Source organism: Prionailurus viverrinus, chromosome B1 (assembly GCF_022837055.1).
Source record: "Prionailurus viverrinus isolate Anna chromosome B1, UM_Priviv_1.0, whole genome shotgun sequence".
In the NCBI taxonomy this organism is placed as follows: Eukaryota; Metazoa; Chordata; class Mammalia; order Carnivora; family Felidae; genus Prionailurus; species Prionailurus viverrinus.
Genome location: NC_062564.1, coordinates 135,171,203 through 135,191,986, shown reverse-complemented (window position 1 = coordinate 135,191,986; position 20,784 = coordinate 135,171,203). Strand labels below are relative to the sequence as shown.

The following is a 20,784-nucleotide window of genomic DNA, read 5'->3' as shown; positions in this document are numbered from 1 at the left end:
ACACAAACACACAAAATTTTATGGTGACACATGCAAACAAAAATTGGTTCCTCCATGTTTTATTCCTAGTTATAAATAAAATAAAGCAAAACAAATGAATCATCTGTTTCAGATTGTCTGCCCCATATCCCAGGATCCCCAGATACGCCCAGTTTCCAATATCTCCCAGTCACTACACTCAGAATTGTATGAGACATTCAAAACACACAAATTTGCGTTTTCATGGACAGAGAAAAGGTCTGTGGATTTTAGAGACATGTCTGAAAATGGATGTGTGTTTGATGTAGGGGATAGGTGGATAAACTCACCAGTGACAAAAGGCAATAAGAAGGAAATTAAAAGGCTGTGGAGAGGACACATTAATACAACGATAGATACTCAAGAGAAATAAAACATTATAGACATGAGTTATGATAAATAAAGATATCTCAAAGCTAGGTTGAGGAAGAGGGACAAGGAAGGGACAACTATATTCATGTCTAGAAAGGAATGTGCCGGAATTGTGGTGTCCTGTACAGATGGTAGAGTAGCGAATTGGAAGATGAGGAAGAAGAGGATGCCATCCTATTTCTATCCCTTCATCTTGGTCTTTGCTAGCTTTATTTCCCTCAGCTGTAACCCAAAAACTAATAATAATCCCAGGAAGCTCCAAGGCTAACATTTTGGAATTCAGGTGTCTTTTCTGACAAATTTGCTGATAAATTTATGGTAAAACTGGATTAAAAATGTTACTCAAGGACACATCATTTATTGAAATCTATTTCAGTTAGTATACCTAAGAACTAAGATGATTTCTGTCCTGTACAAGGAGAAATAGAGGCTCAAAATGCCCAAAGAAATTTTTCGTGGATTTTCAAATCTTGCTGGTACAGTCTGCTAACTTCTTGAGAAAAATGGTGTTTTGGGTCTATTTTTAAATCATTAAGGTCTATCAGCTTCCTTTCACTAGTGCCCTTACTTTCTGTGGCTGTTTTATTTAATGGAAAATAAAACAATCCCAATTAGTATTTCAGCATCTGAACTGAGAAATGTAGGAAAACTTTCTCATGTTCTATAATTTTCCTTTTAAGAAAGGTAGCCAGAAATTCCTCTGCTTTCTCCATCTCCTCTCTTCCTTCATAAGATTTTTTTTCTTTTTGTCTTATTTCCTATTTCATTTTGAAAGTTGTTCATAAATGCGGTGATATCCCAAATGGGATTCCCACTCCCCAGGTAGTATACAAGACATCTAATAGAATGCAGAAAATATAAACATATATTGTAATGTAGAAAGGAAATTAAAATTACTAATATTTAATAAACAAATTAATACTGGTCTCTCCCAAACACAATTTATCCCCTGTCCCCTAGCAGCTGGTTACATATTACCTAGGGTAAAAACATTTTTAAAGGAAAATGGAAATTTCATGGTTTGAGGGGGATTGACAGAGGCACCCTAAATTCCTTCCTCTGAAAACATTATAGTTCGGTGTGCCTGCTCTAGGAGATTTATCTTTACTATACCAACGGTATTTGTGTTGCTGCCACAACAAACCACCACAAACTTAATTGTTTAAACAACACAAATTTATTACCTGACAGTTCTGCAGATCAGAAGTCCTTACATGGGCCTCACCAGGCTAGTCAAGATGTTAGCAGACTGGTTCTTTTCTGGAGGTGCTAGAGGAGAATTTGTTTCCTTGCTCAATTGGGTTTGTTGTGAGACTCCAATTCCCTGTGGTTACATGACTCTAATGCAGCCTTCTATTTTTCTTACTGATTGGCAGCTGATAGCAATTCCCAGCTTCTAGGAGCCAGACCATTTCTTGGCTCATGACCTTCTTCCTCTAGCTTTAAAGCCAGCAACAATAAGCAAGCCTCTCACATGTCTTAAATCTCTTATCTCTCTTTTCCCATTGCATCTCTCTGACCCACTCTTCTGCCTTTCTTTTCCACTTTTTAAGAACTCATGTGATTAAATTGATCTCTCTGAATATTTCAGGATAATCTCCCCATTTTAAGGCCTTAACCTTAATCACATCTGCAGAGTCCCTCTTGCCATGTCAGATAACATATTCATTGTTTCTGAGGATTAGAGTCTGGGCATCTTTGGGGGACCATTACTGTGCCTATCATGCCATGAAATTACTTTGTGCCACAAAGAGATTCAACTCATGCCTGCAGCATAATTAATAAATAATAAAAACTGAAAATAAGAATTCCTTTAGCTGTTTAAATGTTTGAAATGAAAGGTTTGGTCCATCGTTAAAAATATTTAACTGTTCCATTTTTCAAATTGCAGAAACAATTAATGATTGACATTAGGCAATTACTAAGCAAATTTCAATAAAGGCTTTGATATATTTGATAAATGGGATTTAAATGCTAGTAAATGATTTAGTGAGTGCACCAACCATGCACAGCTGCCATTTACATTGACTAAGAATTGAGAATGAACTTAAAACCAGTTATCAAAATGAAGTAAATGTTTAAAACTTATGTCCACAGAAAACCTGTACATGGATGTTTAAAGCAGTTTTATTTATAATTGCCAAAACCTGAAAGCAACCAAGATGTCCTAAAGTAGGTGAAAGAATAACCTGTGGCATACCTAGATAAGGAATTATTCAGTGATAAAAGAAATGAGCTATCAATCTATGAAAAGACATGAAGGAATTTTAAGTGCATATTACTAAGTGAAAGAAGCCAATTTAAAAAGGCTATATTCTGTTTGATTCCGACTATATGACATTCTGGAAAAGGCAAATCTATGGAAAGAGTGAAAAGATCAATGGTTTCCAGGAGTTGGGAGTAAGAGACAGATGAACAGGTGGAGTATATAGGATTTTTAGAGCGGTGGAAATACTCTATATGATACCATAATAATGGATACATAACATTTTACATTTGTTTAAATCCATAGAATGTACAACACCAAGAATAAATCCTAATGTAAGCTATGGGCTTTGGTGATTATGATGTATCAATGTAGGGTCATCATCTGTAATAAATATACCACTTTTGCTGAGGATGTTGATAATGGAGGAGGCTATGCATGTGTGGGGGCAGGAGGAACATGGAAAATCTCTGTACCTTCTTTTCAATTTTTCTCTAAGACGTTTTGCTCTAAAAAAAGTATTAAAAATAAAAAATGAAGTGAATCAGATTTTGAAATTGTTTTATGAAATATAAAATGAAGGTGTAATGAACACTACCACATTGTTGTCATCATAATTACATTATATCAAATGAGTGAAGAAAAGTTGTAAAGTAAAATCTGTTTTTAAATAAAATTGATTTCATCTTTATCTCATCTTTTAAAAGTATGCTTCTAAATGGGCATTACTAATGTAGCAGTAATTTATATAACAAATAAGTATATTGATCTAAGTAAATATCCTCAATAAATAAATAAATAAATAAATAAATAAATAAGTAAGTACATACATACATACATACATATTTATAGTACATGTCCTAAATTTTTACTTATGAGTTATCAAATTGAAAATTATTATACTAATAAGTTCATACTAAATACATTTGGTGGCTACATTACAAGTCAAAACTACATAGAATAAATGCTTATCAATCTGATATCATCACTTTTGCAAAAATTTTACAGAACAGTTAATAAGATTTTGATTTGTCACCATTTCAATTTGCCACTGAAAAATGTCATTAAAGAATGGTTATTAAGGATGCCCAGAATTTTTCCACTTTGGAAACATTCAACAAACATTTTAAAAATACCACTTTTTCTAATAGGTAACTGAATTTTAAACATAGAACTTTAAAAGTCACAGGAACATTTGACATATAATTTATACTTATTTAGAATGCAGGGAATTTTATTTGCTGGTTATCTTAACACATATTTCTTGCTGCTAAAACATCCAAAGAAAATTTTCCAATGCATTAGCAATAGCTAGAAAACCTCTAGTTTTCTTGGTTTCTCCATGGTTGTGGTATAATGGACATTTTTTTGTGAGTAGAAAAACTAGTCACAAGCAAAATCATAAATGTTTTTAGCACACGGGCAATGAGTTACAATAATGCTTATAATTTTACTTTTATTTGATAGAAAGTATTCTTCCATTCTCAAATCATGCTATATTTATTTATGTTTATTTGTGTGCATGTTTATGATTAGTTGACATACACAGCATTGTTCCCTTTAAAAATACAGGTGAAATAAGTCAGAGAGAGAAAGATAAATAGCATGATTCCACTTATATATGGAATCCAAAAAACAAAACAAAGAGACAAACAAACCAAAAAACATACTCTTTTTAAAATTTATTTATTTAAATTCAAGTTAGTTGCTGTGTAGTATTGGTTTTAGGAGTAGAACCCAGTGATTCATCACTTACATAAAATACCCAGTGCTCGTCCTAACAAGAGCCCTCCTTAATGCCCATCACCCATTTAGAGCATTCTCCCACCCACCTCCCCTCCAGCAACTCTCAGTTTGGTCTCTGTATTTAAGAGTCTCTTATGGTTTGCCTTCCTCTGTGCCAAAAAACAGAATCTTAAATACAGAGAACAAACTAGTGATTGCCAGAAGGGTGATGGATGAGGGGATAAGTGAAATAGATAAAGGGGATTAAGAAGTACAAACCTCCAGTTATAAAATAAAGAAGTCACAGAGATGAAAAGTATAGCATAGGGAATACAGTCAATAAGATTGTAGTAATGTTGCTTGGTGATGGATGGTGACTACTTTTCATGGTGAGCACTGAGTAATGTATAGAACTGTTGAATATGTTGCACACATGAAACTAATATAACACTGTATGTCAATTATACTTCAATCAATCAATCAATCAATAAACAAACAAATAAATAAATAAATATTAAATCCATTCCACTTACCAAACTATTCCCTGAGCCCCAGAGCCAATAGGCTTTAAATTCTGGTAGCGCTTGAGAACTGTGAAGGTTGAGTCTCCCACTTCCACACTGTAGAATTGGTTGTCAACTTTGCTTTTGCTCATGTTGTAATGTTTGGCAATATATGACACATCCACTTGTTTATCGAAACCCTATGAAAAGAACAATAAAAATGTGAGACAAGCGAGCAACCAGAATGATCATGAGCTGTAGAAAAGCCTGTTCTTTTAATGATTACTAATTCATAGTCATCTATCATCATTATATAAACCTGCATTTCATATGCAAAATATGTATTAGTCTATGTAAAATAACCTGGAGTAAAAGAACTTAGAAAAAATACATTAAAAATATTTGTTTTTGGTATTAAAACTAATAATAATAAAATAATCTTAGGTCTACATAATCTTTTTTGAAATGTTTCATTAAAACCATTTAATTATTGGGCCGCCTGGGTAGCTCAGTCAGGTAAGCGTGGAACTTCCGCTCAGGTCATGATCTCACTGTTCCTGAGTTCAAGTCCCGTATTGGGCACTGTGTTGACAGTTCAGAGCCTGGAACCTCCTTTAGATTCTGTGTCTCCCTCTCTCTCTGCCTCTCCCCCACTCACACTCTTTCTCTCTCTCCATCAAAAATAAAATAAGCATTAAAAAATTAAAAAAAAAACATTTAATTATCTATGAAGCAAACATCTACCAAACATATATTGGGCCCATATACTATGCTAGAAACTTCAGAGGTGATTCCTGATCATCCATTATAAGAGACAAGATAAAAGATAGAAGATTGTATCTATATCCCTTTTCAAAAAGAAGTGAGATACAGAATAATGTGTAGTTTTAATTTTTTAATTAGGTAAACTTGAATTAAATGGTGTTGACTTCATTTGTTCTCAATAATGCCCAAAATGTTATTATCCTTCATTAAACACTGAACAATTTTAATCCAAATTAACAGTATTCTAAAATGACACATGACATCTTTTTATTCTTTACAAGCTTAGATTTAAATATGTTGATTGTTGTATGTTTTGTTTATCTTTAAGACAAGTCCTACTATTTATTACATTTAGCAATGGAAGAATTTGTCCTTGTAATTTGAATTATAATTTGTGAATATAATATAAATATCCATTATCCATGATTATTGTTTACCCATAAATATTTTTTTACCATAAATAAATTTATACTGCATTTTGTGACATTAAATAATTTCAACTCTGTAGCTGGAAAGGGCCTTACAAAATATCGTCTAGACTATTTCTTGTGACACACACTGGTGGATGCCTACCCAATAGTCATCCCCTCTCCTTCTTGCTTGATTTTGTTCAGGTTTTGAGCACTCTCATATTCTGTAGCCTCCTCCCCATACCCAGAATTGAAAACTGAATAATTCTCTTTAGAGGTGACATTGACCCTTAGTGGTATTTGGGTGATTTGTGGGCATGTTTTCGTATACCATATGATAGAAAATGTGCCTTGTACTTGGTTGGCTTATTGAATAATGCTAGTTGTCCTGCAATGAGTGGGACATTCAGGAATAATTTCTTATACAATGAATAGTTTCTTACATACCTTAGACTTTTGAGTTATGCCAAAGGTTTAATTACTAAACAAACAAAACCAAAACCCTGCCTTCAATGTTCTGAGCCTAGAATTTAAACTAAAGGATCTTTGTATGGTTTTAACACACATTGACTTCTGAAAACCTGATTCTCACATAATTTGAAGGAAGATTTAGACCTCCTTTGTCTCTGAACCTCTGGTTGGTCATAATACCACTGTCCTTAGAGATTTTAAAATAAAAATTTCATTTCTAAATCTAAAAAAATTGAAATATAAGTACAAACTAATTTGCCCCTGCATGCTCTTGGAAAGGGAGCCAGACACTACAAGTAATGTAAATGAGGAGACGACAGTGCAGACTGCATGGGCATGAGTGGCAAAACCTACGAATCTAGAACAATCTTATGCTAGCATCTTACAAGCCCAGACTAAAAGCAGAATGCAAGTCACAGGCACCCGCCTATGACTGGAAGACATATTGTGGCACCATTCCAGTAGAAATGCACACAGACTTCAAAGAACAGAGTGGACTATAGATGAGGAATCCAGGTTGTTTAAACTGAAAATTGAAAATTCAGGTAATTTATGAATACAATAAGGAGAGGTCTGAAATTCAGGAGACAGTCCAGGAAGCATGGAACAGGAAATTAAACAAGACTATTAAAAATCAGGGCATTGTAAATTTATTCAAGAAGACAAAAATGGGATTTAGAATTTAAACAATGAGTGTGAACAACAGCAAAAACCAGAACATTAATATTTAAGCAATCCTTGATGTTAACCACAGTATCAGGAACTTCTCTCCATACTACAGTCCATTTCTACTCTAGGCTTTTTGGGTATCTCAGCAGACTAACCACTATTAAGGTCTTCCCCCTCCCCCCCTACCTGGCGTTGAAAGGTAAAAAAATAACTGCTGCTAGACTAACAAATGAATTCATTTGTCAAGGTTAATTTGGGATGAAGGAAGTGCCTTAACTTCATTTGTGTGTTCTGGCCCTTTTTTACATCCTCTAATGTCCTCATTTCTGACCACCCACAAAATTCTCAGCACAAACTAGCTTCATCAAACCTACATTATCCATTTCTATATCCCCCACTTACTCTCTTCACTTCTGAAATGTCACTTGTTCCAACTACACTGCATATATATACTAATCTTAAGGAATATTTTATGTTCCAGATACTTGACTTAATGCTGTATCTTGGTACCACCCCACTCCTTCCGACTTGCCTATGGCTTTTCTAGCTCAGTTTTCAGACTAACCCTAAGAGATATTCTACTCAACATTTACAATCATTTAATCTAACAAATACTGATGATATACATATTATGTGCCAAATGCTGGGGTTGGCCCTGGAAAAACAACAAAAAGAGAAGGTCTCTGTCTAGATGGAGGCAGTCAAGTAAGCAAGTAGTTAAAATATGGATGATATATTCTATAGCAGAATAAAGAAAAGGTGCTGGAAGCAAACAAGGAGTAGCAACTAATTGCTTGCATTCATTCATTTTCATTAATTCATTCATTTACTATGTATAATAAAAACAACTGCTAGATGCCAACCCACAGGTATAAATTGGTAATTCTTGAGAGGAAACATGATCAGTGTTTTCCCTGGACCTCCCTTCTAACTGGTTTTCAAATATGAATGAGCACCTGAGGAGCTTGACCAAAGGCAAATCACTGTCATACCGCATTGGAGATTTGGATGTAGACCACCACATAAATCCTGATAATCTGAGGATTAGATTGCCAGGCAATCCAGGTGGTTCTGACTTGAGGAACTTGAGATTTGAGAATCTGACTTTGAGAAAGACAGCATTACAGCAGTCATTCTCAAGATATGCTTCCTGGAGCATCAGTATCAGCATCACCTAGAAACCTGTTAGAAATGCAAATGCTCACTCCCACCTCACACCTATTGAATCAGAAACTCTGTGGTCAAGGCCCAACAATCTGTCTCATTAAGCCCTCGAGGTATTCTGACGCATATTGAGAACCATACACTATAGTGGAAGGATCACCTGAAGACTTTGAATCCGAACTTATACTTCTGCCTGACATATTTGAAAAGTAAAATGAGATTTCTGCATCTGCGTCAGGGAACACATTTTGTGTATTTATGTATTGCCAAATTACATTGCTCCTGGCACACAAATGGGAAACCAGAGTCCTAATTATGACAAGGATTACCCCTCATCTCATGTTGAAATATTTGAAAGAACCTCACTGACCCAAACTCAAAGTCTCGGTATTAAGAAAGGTCAACAGTTGGCCAAGTGCTATAATGGACTATATCATTTCATCTCAGCAATTATTCACAGTCCTGAGAAGCACCCTGTCATTTTTCCCAGTGTATGTCTGTCACAGAACTTTTTATAGGATGGGGAAGCTATATATAGTCTTGGCAGTTTGATAATAATGGTTAAAACAATCACAGAGTGTATACCAGCAGCAAGATTTCAGTAAGAAGAGTATGATTCCCAGTCAAAAAGTGACAAATAAAAGCTATCTAGTGCCTTGACACATTTTCTAAAATAAAAATTACTTCATGATCTTTTTTCTCCATTTTAAGCATATAATTTCTCACAATGACATTGAAAATCATCATTTTTAATTAATTAATTAATTAATTAATTAATTAATTTTTAATATGAAATTTATTGTCAAATTGGTTTCCATACAACACCCAGTGCTCATCCCAACAGGTGCCCTCCTCAATGTCCATCACCCACTTTCCCCTCCATCCCACTCCCCCATCAACCCTCAGTTTGTTCTCAGTTTTTAAGATCTCTTATGGTTTGCCTCCCTCCCTCTCTAAATTTTTTTTCCCTTACCCTCCCCATGGTCTTCTGTTAAGTTTCTCAGAATCCACATAAGAGTGAAAACATATGGTATCTGTCTTTCTCTGTATGACTTATTTCACTTAGCATAACACTCTCCAGTTCCATCCATATTGCTACAAAAGACCATATTTCATTCTTTTTCATTGCCAAGTGGTATTCTATTGTGTGTATAAACCACAATTTCTTTATCCATTCATCAGTTGATGGACATTTAGGCTCTTTCCATAATTTGGCTATTGTTGAAAGTGCTGCTATAAACATTGGGGTACAAGTGCCCTATGCATCAGCACTCCTTTATCCCTTGGGTAAATTCCTAGCAGTGCTATTGCTGGGTCATAGGGTAGATCTATTTTTAATTTTTTGAGGAACCTCCACACTGTTTCCAGAGTGGCTGCACCAGTTTGCATTCCCACCAACAGTGCAAGAGGGTTCCTGTTTCTCCACACCCTCTCCAGCATCTATAGTCTCCTGATTTGTTCATTTTAGCCACTCTGGTGTGAGGTGATATCTCAGTGTGGTTTTGATTTGTATTTCCCTGATGATGAGTGACACTGAGCATCATTTCATGTGTCTGTTGGCCATCTGGATGTCTTCTTTAGAGAAGTGTCTATTCATGTCTTCTGCCCATTTCTTCACTGGATTACTTGCTTTTCAGGTGTGGAGTTTGGTGAGTTCTTTATAGATTTTGGATACTAGCCTTTTGTCTGATATGTCATTTGCAAATATCTTTTCCCATTCCATCAGTTGCCTTTTAGTTTTGTTAATTGTTTCCTTTGCAGTGCAGAAACTTTTTATCTTCATGAGGTCCCAATAGTTCATTTCTGCTTTTAATTCCCTTGCCTTTGGAGATGTGTCAAGTAAGAAATTACTGCGGCTGAGGTCAAAGAGGTTTTTTCCTGCTTTCTCTTCTAGGATTTTGATGGTGTCCTGTCTCACATTCAGGTCCTTTATCCATTTTGAGTTTATTTTTGTGAATGGTGTAAGATAGTGGTCTAGTTTCATTCTTCTGCATGTTGCTGTCCAGTTCTCCCAGCACCATTTGCTAAAGAGAATGTCTTTAATCCATTGGATGTTCTTTCCTGCTTTGTCCAAGATTAGTTGGCCATATTTTTGTGGATCCAATTCTGGGTACTCTATTCTATTCCATTGGTCTATGTGTCTGTTTGTGTGCCAATACCATGCTGTCTTGTTGATTATAGCTTTGTAGTAGAGGCTAAAGTCTGGGATTGTGATGCCTCCTGCTTTGGTCTTCTTCAATATTACTTTGAATATTCGGGGTCTTTTGTGGCTCCATACAAATTTTAGGGTTGCTTTCTCTGGCTTCAAGAAGAATGCTGGTGCAATTTTGATTGGGATTGCATTGAATGTGTAGATTGTTTTGGGTAGTATTGACTTTTTTTTTTAATTTTTTTTCAACGTTTTTATTTATTTTTTGGGACAGAGAGAGACAAAGCATGAACGGGGGAGGGGCAGAGAGAGAGGGAGACACAGAATCGAAAACAGGCTCCAGGCTCTGAGCCATTAGCCCAGAGCCTGACGCGGGGCTCGAACTCACGGACCGCGAGATCGTGACGTGGCTGAAGTCGGTCGCTTAACCGACTGCGCCACCCAGGCGCCCCAGTATTGACTTTTAACAATATTTATTCTTCCAATCCATGAGCACAGAATGTTTTTCCATTTCTTTGTATCTTCTTCAATTACCTTCATAAGCTTTCTATAGTTTCCAGAATACAGATCTTTTACATCTTTGGTTAGGTTTATTCCTAGGTATTTTATGCTTCTTGGTGCAATTGTGAATGGGATCAGTTTCTTTATTTGTCTTTCTGTTGCTTCATTATTAGTGTATAAGAATGTAACTGATTTCTGTACATTGATTTTGTATCCTGCGACATTGCTGAATTCATCTATCAGTTGTAGCAAACTTTTGGTGGAGTCTATTGGGTATTCCATGTATAATATCACGTCATCTGCAAAAAGTGAAAGCTTGACTTCATCTGCCAGTTTTGATGCCTTTGATTTCCTTTTGTTGTCTGATTGCTGATGCTAGAACTTCCAACACTATGTTAAACAACAGCGGTGAGAGTGGACATCCCTGTCGTGTTCCTGATCTCAGGGGGAAAGCTCTCAGTTTTTCCCCATTGAGGATGATATCAGCTGTGGGCTTTTCATAAATGGCTTTTATGATGTTTAAGTATGTTCCTTCTATCCCGACTTTCTCGAGGGTTTTTATTAAGAAAGGCTTTTGAATTTTGTCAAGTGCTTTTTCTGCATCGATTCACAGGATCATATGGTTCTTATCTTTTCTTTTATTAATGTGATGTATCACATTGATTGATTTGCTTTTGAATTTTGTCAAGTGCTTTTTCTGCATAGATTCACAGGATCATATGGTTCTTATCTTTTCTTTTATTAATGTGATGTATCACATTGATTGATTTGTGAATGTTGAGCCAGCCCTGCAGCCCAGCAATGAATCCCACTTGATCATGGTGAATAATTCTTTTTATATGCTGTTGAATTCAATTTGCTAGTATCTTATTGAGAATTTTTGCATCCATATTCATCATGGATATTGGCCTCTTTTTTTTAGTTCTCTTTTTTTGCTGGGTCTCTGTCTGGTTTGGGAATCAAAGTAATGCTGGCTTTATAGAATGAGTCTGGAAGTTTTACCTTCCCTTTACATTTTTTGGAACAGCTTGAGAAGATAGGTATTATCCCTGCTTTAAATGTCTGGTAGAGTTCCCCTGGGAAGCCATCTGGTCCTGGACTCTTATTTGTTGGGAGATTTTTGATAACTAATTCCATTTCTTTGCTGGTTATGGGTCTGTTCCAGTTTTCTATTTCTTCATGTTTGAGTTTTGGAAGTGTGTGGGTGCTTAGGAATTTGTTCATTTCTTCCAGGTTGTCCAGTTTGTTGGCATATAATTTTTCATAGTATTCCCTGATAATTGCTTGTATTTCTGAGGGATTGGTTGTCATAATTACATTTTCATTCATGATTTTCTCTATTTGGGTCATCTCCCTTTTCTTTTTGAGAAGCCTGGCTAGAGGTTTATCAATTTTGTTTCTTTTTTTCAAAAAACCAACTCTTGGTTTCATTGATCTGCTCTACAGTTTTTTTAGATTCTATATTGTTTATTTCTGCTCTGACCTTTATTACTTCTCTTCTTCTGCTGGGTTTGGGGTGTCTGCTGTTCTGTTTCTATTTCCTTTAGGTGTGCTGTTAGATTTTGTATTGGGGATTCTTCTTGTTTCTTGAGATAGGCCTGGATTGCAATGCATTTTCTTCTCAGGACTGCCTTCGCTGCATCTCAAAGGGTTTGGATTGTTGTATTTTCATTTTCATTTGTTTTCATAAATTTTTTAATTTCTTCTCTAATTGCCTGGTTGACCCATTCATTCTTTAGTAGGGTGTTCTTTAACCTCCATGCTTTAGGAGGTTTTCCAGACTTTTTTCTGTGGTTGATTTCAAGTTTCATAGCATTGTGGTCTGAAAGTGTGCATGCTATGATCTCAATTCTTTTATACTTATGAAGGGCTGTTTTGTGACACAGTATGTAATCTCTCTTGGAGAATGTTCCGTGTGCACTCAAGAAGAAAGTATATTCTGTGACTTTGGGATGCAGAGTTCTAAATATATCTGTCAAGTCTATATGATCCAATGTATCATTCAGGGCCCTTGTTTCTTTATTGATTCTGTGTCTAGATGATCTATCCATTGTTGTAAGTGGAGTATTAAAGTCCCTTGCAATTACCACATTCTTATAAATAAGGTAGCTTATGTTTGTGACTAATTGTTTTATATATTTGGGGGCTCCTGTATTCGGCTCATAGACATTTATAATTGTTAGCTCTTCCTGATGGATAGACCCTATAGTTATTATATAATGGCCTTCTTCACCTCTTGTTACAGCCTTTAATTTAAAGTCTAGTTTGTCTGATATAACTATGGTTACTCCAGCTTTCTTTTGACTTCCAGTAGCATGATAGATAGTTCTCCATCCCCTCACATTCAATATGAAGGTGTCCTCAGGTCTAAAATGAGTTTCTTGTAGACAACAAATAGATGGGTCTTGTTTTTTTATCCATTCTGATACCCTATATCATTTTTTTTGGCGCATTTAGTCCATTTACATTCAGTGTCATTATTGAAAGATCTGGGTTTAGAGTCATTGTGATGTCTGTAGGCTTCATGCCTGTAGGGATGTCTCTGGTACCTTGTGGTCCTTGCAACATTTCACTCACAGAATCCCCATTAGGATCTCTTGTAGGGCTGGTGTAGTGGTGATGAATTCCTTCAGTTTTTGTTTGTTTGGGAAAACCTTTATCTTTCCTTCTATTCTGAATGACAGACTTGCTGGATAAAGGATTCTCAGCTGCATATTTTTTCTGTTCATCACAATGAAGATTTCCTGCCATTCCTTTCTAGCCTTCCAAGTTTTGGTAGATAGATCTGTCACTAGTCTAATCGGTCTCCCTTTATATGTTAGAGCGTGTTTATCCCTACCTGCTTTCAGAATTTTCTCTTTATCCTTGTATTTTGCCAGTTTCACTATTATATAATGTGCTGAAAATGGATTCAAGTTACGTCTGAAGGGAGTTCTCTGTGCCTCTTGGGTTTCAATGCCTTTTTCCTTCCCCAGATCAGGGAAGTTCTCAGCTATGATTTGTTCAAGTACACCTTCAGTCTTCAGCCCCTTTCTCTCTCTCTTCTTCTTCTGGAATTCCTATGATACAAAGGAATTATGATACATATATTGTTCCATTTGATTGCATCACTTAGTTCTCTAATTCTCCCCTCATACTCCTGGATTTTTTTTATCTCTCTTCTTCTCAGCTTCTTCTTGTTCCATAATTTTTCTTCTAATTCACCTATTGTCTCCTCTGCCTCTTCAATCTGTGCTATGGCCACCTCCATTTTATTTTACATCTCATTTATAGCATTTTTTAGTTCCTCATGACCATTTTTCTAGTCCCTTGATCTCTGTAGCAATAGATTCTCTGCTGTCCTCTATGCTTTTTTCAAGCCCAGCAATTAATTTTATGACAATTATTCTAAATTCTTATTCTGTTATATTGCTCAAATCGGTGTTGATCAATTCATTAACTGTCTCTACTTCCTGGAGTTTCTTTTGAGGAAAATTCTTCCATTTCATCATTTTTGGTAGTCCCTGTGGTAGCTAAACTGCAGGGAACTTCCCCTGTGCTGTCCGGAGAAACTTGTGTTGGTGGGCAGGGCCGCAGTCCAACCCGATGTCTGCCCCCAGCCCACCGCTGGGGCCACAGTCAGACTGGTGTTTACCTTATCTTCCCCTCTCCCAGGGGCAGGCCTCACTGTGGAGTGGTGTGGCCCCTGTCTGGGAAGCTTGGACACTTCCAGTATTGTGGTGCTCCTTCCATGGGATCTGGCCAAGAGCATATTAGAAGGGTTGGATCCCCAAGGTGCACAGGGGCAGGAGAGGTAGGCTTAGCTCGATTTACCATTGGTGGTCCCCTGTGGGAGGGGCCCTGCAGCACCAGCAGGGAGGCTAACTGTTGGAGGGATGGATCCACAGAAGCACAGAATTGGGCGTTTGCAAAGTACAAGCAAGTTCGGTGACAGGAATTGGTTCCTCTTGGAATTTTGGCTGGTGGATGGGAGAGGGAAATGGTGCTTGCCAGTGCCTTTATTCCCCCACTGAGCTTTGTCCTTCCAGGGCTCAACAACTCTCTCTCCTCCTGGCGTCCTCTCTCCCTCCCTGCTCTCTGAGAACAGAGCTGTTGACTTTTAACATTCCAGATGTTAAGTCCCGCTGGCTGTCAGAACTCACGGAGTCCGGCCTCTCTGCTTTTGCAAGCCAGACTTCAGGGGCCCTGCCTTTCCCAGCAGGCTGCTCCTCCACCGCCCCGGCTCCCTCCCACCAGTCCATGTAGCACACACTGCTTCTCTGCCCTCTTGTCTACCCTCAGCCTCTTCTATGGGCCTCTTGTCTATGCTTGGCTCCGGAGAGTCCATTCTGCTAGTCTTCTGGTGGTTTTCTGGGTTATTTAGGTAGATGTGGGTGGAATCTAAGCGATCATCAGGACAAGGTGAGCCCAGTGTCCTCCTACACCGCCATCTTCAAAAATTATCATTACAAAGCTTGTGAATTCACACACACACACACACACACACAATTTACTTTCAAGTATTCTCTTTATACCTAACTTTTAATTAAACTTCATATAAAATCTAAAAGTTAGAAAACACATCCTTGAAAGTACCTCAAATAATTGGGAAAAGCTATTTTAATTATTAAACAGTAAGACAGAGAGATAACGACACTGGAAATTTTCTTGGATTGATGTTGTAACCAAAATTTTGATGGCAAATATGTTGTGTTGAAAAGCTTCTGCCAGATTTCATCTGTGCCCCAAGTTTACAAATCCAAATTGAAACTCAAAAAGCTCAGAACATATTTAATACAGTATATTTTATCCTCAATTTCCATGCAGTTTTTTCATGATTATAAAGTTCAAATATAAACTTTCTCTTTAAAATGTTCCTATGAAAGTATGCCATTAAGTGTACTGTAAAAAATTATCAATGCTAAAAAATATTTTCCCAGTTCAGGTCACTGGGAGCTGATAAGCTGAATCCAGGAAGGGAAGAAACAAAATTTCACACTGGGAGGGCATGACCAGACAATAAAGATTCTGAAGTTTCAAAATGGATCAGAACTACTTAAGGGACTTGTAAGAGATGGATTGCTGAGCCTCACTGAAAGCCACACTGGGGTATGGCTAACAGTCTTTATTTTTAACAAATTCCTCACTTAAAGAACCACTATTTTATTTTATTTTATTTAATACAATTTGTTGTCGAATTGGCTTACATATAACACCCAGTGCTCATCCCAACAAATGCCCTCCTCAATGCCCATCACCCATGTTCCCCTCCCCCCACCCATCCCCCATCCACCCTCAGTTTATTCTCTGGATTTAAGAGTCTCTTATGGTTTGCCTCCCTCCCTCTCTGTAACTATTTTTCCTCTCCCCTTCTTCCATGGTCTTCTGTTTAAGTTTCACAAGATACACATATGAAGTGAAAACATAGAATATCTGTCCTTTTCTGACTGACTTATTTCACTCAGCATAATACCTTCCAGTTCCATCCATGTTGCTGCAAATGGAAGGATTTCATTCTTCTCTTTGCCAAGTTGTATTCCATTGTATATATAAACCACATATTCTTTATGCATTCATCAGTTGATGGATACTTAGGCTGTTTCCATAATTTAGCTATTGATAAAAGCACTGCTATAAACATTGGGGTACATGTGCCCCTATGCATTAACACTCCTGTATTCCTGTAGCAAAATTCTTAGTAGTGCTATTGCTGGATCACAGGGTAGATCTATTTTTAATTTTTTGAGGAACCTCCCCACTGTGCTCCAGAGCAGCTGCACCAGTTTGCATTCCCACCAACAGTTCAAGAGGGTTCCCAGTTCAAGAGGGTTCAAGAGGATGTGGGTCCCCACATCCTCAACAGCATCTGTAGTTTCCTGATTTTTTTTATTTGAGCCACTCTGGTGTGAGGTGGTCTCTCACTGTGGCTTGGATTTGAATTTCCCTGATAATGAGTGACACTGAGCATCATTTCATGTGTCTGTTGGCCATCTGGATGTCTTCTTCGGAAAAGTGTCTATTCACATCTTCTGCCCATTTCTTCACTGGATTATTTGTTTTTTGGGTGTTGACTTTATAAGTTCTTTATAGATTTTGGGTACTAGCCTTTTATCCAATATGTCATTTGCAAATATCTTTTCCCATTCTGTCAGTTGCCTTTTGGTTTTGTTGATTGTTTCCTTTGCAGTGCAGAAGTTTTTATCTTCATGAGGTCCCAATAGTTCATTTCTGCTTTTAATTCCCTTGCCTTCGGAGATGCATCGAGTAAGAAATTGCTGCGGCTGAGGTCAAAGGGGTTGTTGCCTGCTTTCTCCTCTAGGGTTTTGATGGTTCCCTGTCTCACATTCACGTCCTTTATCCATTTTGAGTTTATTTTTGTGAATGGTGTAAGAAAGTGGTCTAGTTTCATTCTTCAGCATGTTGCTGTCCAGTTCTCCCGGCACCATTTGCTAAAGAGAATGTCTTTTTTCCATTGGATGTTCTTTCCTGCTTTGTCAAAGATTAGTTAGCCATACATTTGTCAGTCTAATTCTGGGTACTCTATTCTATTCCACTGGTCTATGTGTCTGATTTTGTGCCAATACCATACTGTCTTGATGATGACAGCTTTGTAGTAGAAGCTAAAGTCTGGAATTGTGATGCTTTGGTTTTCTTCTTCAATATTACTTTAGCTATTCAGGGTCTTTTGTGGTTCCATACAAATTTTAGGATTGTGTGAAGAATCAGTATTTTAGAGAATAGTAAATATAAGAGACGTAAGAGGTCACCATTTAAAGAGGGCTAGTTGGAGAAGTAAAAATGGGAAGCAATGCATGTCAAACCAAGTAAACAAAAGACATGGAATTAAAAATGTCATGGTGACTCTCCTTGGAATCATCACCTCATTAGTAGGCCCAGACATCATATTCCCAGGGATGTGTTTCATAGGTATAATATAGTATCCAACTGACGCTCTCTCAATTAGCTCATAAAAATAAACATTCCATAATCTGTTTATATTGAATTTATACTAAAACACAAAGGTATTCATAAATGCTCATCAAAATGGAAAGTCTTTCCAGAGAAGAAATTAGTTAATTATAAATAAGTAATATTGTATTTAAAAATGGTAAATCACCACAGTGGTAACTTATGAAAATCAATACGGTTCAAAATAATTATAGGTTTAGAACAGTCTATTCTATTATTGATTCACATTATTTTTTTAAATAACTCATTCCTCCACTGAATATTAATATCATGTTTAAATTTCTTTTAATGTTTATTTATTTTTGACAGAGAGAGAGACAGAGCATGAGCAGGGGAGGGGCAGAGAGAGAGGGAGACACAGAATCCGAAGCAGGCTCCAGGCTCTGGGCTGTCAGCACAGAGCCCAATGCGGGGCTTGAACTCACAGACTGCCAGATCATGACCTGAGCCAAAGTCAGATGCTCAACCGACTAAGCCACCCAGATGTTTAAATGAATCAATGTTTCTATGTGGATATAGGAGAAATTTTTTCTGCAAAAATTCAAAGCAAACCCATTTCCTCCCTATCCCCCATCTGTGAAAAAATTTTAAAGCTAAATTAAAAGAAGATATTATTGCCACTGGCAGTCTGGTAGGCAGAGAGGAAATCTGAATATAATCTGTTCTGTGAAAAGCCTGCACTTTATGCAGACCTGTCAGAAAGGGCTTTGTGGAATGAGTCCGCATTATCAGTTAGTTGCTAGCCTATAGCTATGGAGTTTTGCAAAGAAAAATGTCCTACATTACTGATCTTATCCTGCAGGTATCCAAAGCTTTGACTGCATTCTTCTCAAATTTAATAACCTATATGCCAGAAGTATTCCCTCCCCATTTTCATTTGTGTATGACTGTCCTATGTTACTGCTAGTCATTTCCTGAGCAGGAGACATTAAGGTTTAAAAATATGTAGAGGTTGAGCTTCCTTAGTTTCTCTTGAATGGTAGCGCTGAAAATAACACCAAGCCTGGATTAGTTCTGCACTTAACACCTGTGAAAACTTGAGCAAGTCATTTTATTCTTTCATTCATTTATTATTTATATTCTGTGTGGTTCCAAAAAGGATTTGTGTAGAACACCGTAAAGGATATGGGAACAATAAAATCATTAAATCCAGTTTTCGGAACAGACCTCAAATAAAGCAGGCTGGGAGATGACAGTTTTACCAGAAGGCTTAAGTTATGACTATCTATTGCTTTGAGCACAAAACTTAGTGTCATTCTTCCACTAAGCCAAAAGAAAAACATAATGACAACCAACAACAAAACACAATTAAGTGGCAAGTTTTGATTCATTAATCTCACAGACTATATCATACCAGACCACTTCATAGGAAAGATAAAATCTCTCTAGTACTTAACTCAGGAAGAATATTCAATAGTTCTTTATGTAATAACCCGGAATCAAACATCAAATAGTAGATATATTTTTAATCAAAAGCATAAAAATATTTTTCATATGATTTACATGACATCAGCTCTCAATAATTCAAGGGGAGAAAGAAAGGTAAAGCAGTATTAATTGCTTACTTGCTAAAGGTGAACTCTGTATGTATTCTGTTAAATACTGTATTTAACACTAACTACAGGCGAGGAAAGTGGCGTACAGAGCTGTTAATTGGTTCACCATTGGTTGAATTAATGGTCTTAGAACCATTAATTAGTCGTGTCAATTAATATAAATTGAAGTTTATTCAACTCTAAAACATGTGTTTTTTTTGTTTGGTTTTTGGTTTTTTTGCTAAACCATTCACTAGTTCAGTTAGAATAATTTAGAACAAGGATATGGTTTTCTTATGATAAGGTGAGCTATGGGAATAGAGCTTAGAAGATCAAGAGAAATGAACAAATAACATGCCCTTCTCTTGTATTTATCTATTGTCTTAGCCTGGAGTTTGAACTTAGATGAACATTACATAATTCAAGATTGAAATAGACAGTGTTGATGAGGGAAAGGTGGATTTTCAGAACTGCCTAGAAATGTAAAGGGTCTGATTCTATTTGCTTGTTAAATATATATTGATCACTTACTGTATGCCAGGCACTATTGAAGATGCTATGGATATACCATATCCATGCTATGGATAGCCAAGATAAATTAGCTACAAAATGAACCTACAGAAAATTAACTGGTTAATCTGTTAGATATTATTTTAGTATTGTCATTTGGATACAGAAAAGTATCTGCCAAAAGTGGTGATTGTGCTTTTGGTATAAATGATGTTGAGCTATTCATTCTCATATAATGACCAGTTATTTCATGCAGCTATTCCATGCAGAATGAGTTATTCCATGCAGAATGACCATGAATATTATGCAGAATACCATAATATGGGTTCAATCCATTTTAAATCTGAATCAAATAATTTACATATGAGTTTTAAAAAGGGAGATTTGAGACAACAATACTTAATGATATTTAGGATTAGATTCTGTTTTGTCAAGAGCATATTTTCTCCACTCTGTTTCTTAAAGTATTACTCTCTGAGGAGGATTACAGCCTGAAAGGTATATGACTTTTATATTGGTTTCCCAGAGATGGATACTCTGTGGAATCAATGGCTTATAACAAATCAATAATGCAGTAAAACTTTAAGACTTAAATTATGTTTAACCATTATTTTCAATGACATGAAAAAGCACATTGCAGTAATCAATAATAAAGTGGGAATGGCTTCTGCCCCTTGTCATTTATATATGAGGGCAGAAAAGTAATACTGCTTGAATGCCTGCTAATCACCAAGCTAGTATTAGGACAAGACACGGTGCTAGGTGTATAATAAATCATTTCATGTAAGACTTAATATTCTGATTTTGCCATTGAGAAATCCTAGACTGAGAACTTTAG

General features: G+C 36.5%; 1 protein-coding gene across 12 annotated transcripts in view; it reads right to left on the bottom strand.

Annotated features, from left to right (window-relative positions):
- The window catches only part of MAPK10 (mitogen-activated protein kinase 10), a 557,027-nt gene that overhangs the window by 136,781 nt on the left and 399,462 nt on the right, over window positions 1–20,784 (bottom strand). For all 12 annotated transcript variants that reach the window (XM_047857257.1, XM_047857254.1, XM_047857261.1 and 9 more), the window contains one exon: window positions 4,855–5,024. In XM_047857257.1, coding sequence (XP_047713213.1) covers window positions 4,855–5,024 — 170 coding nt within the window. The remainder of the gene's footprint in view (window positions 1–4,854; window positions 5,025–20,784) is intronic.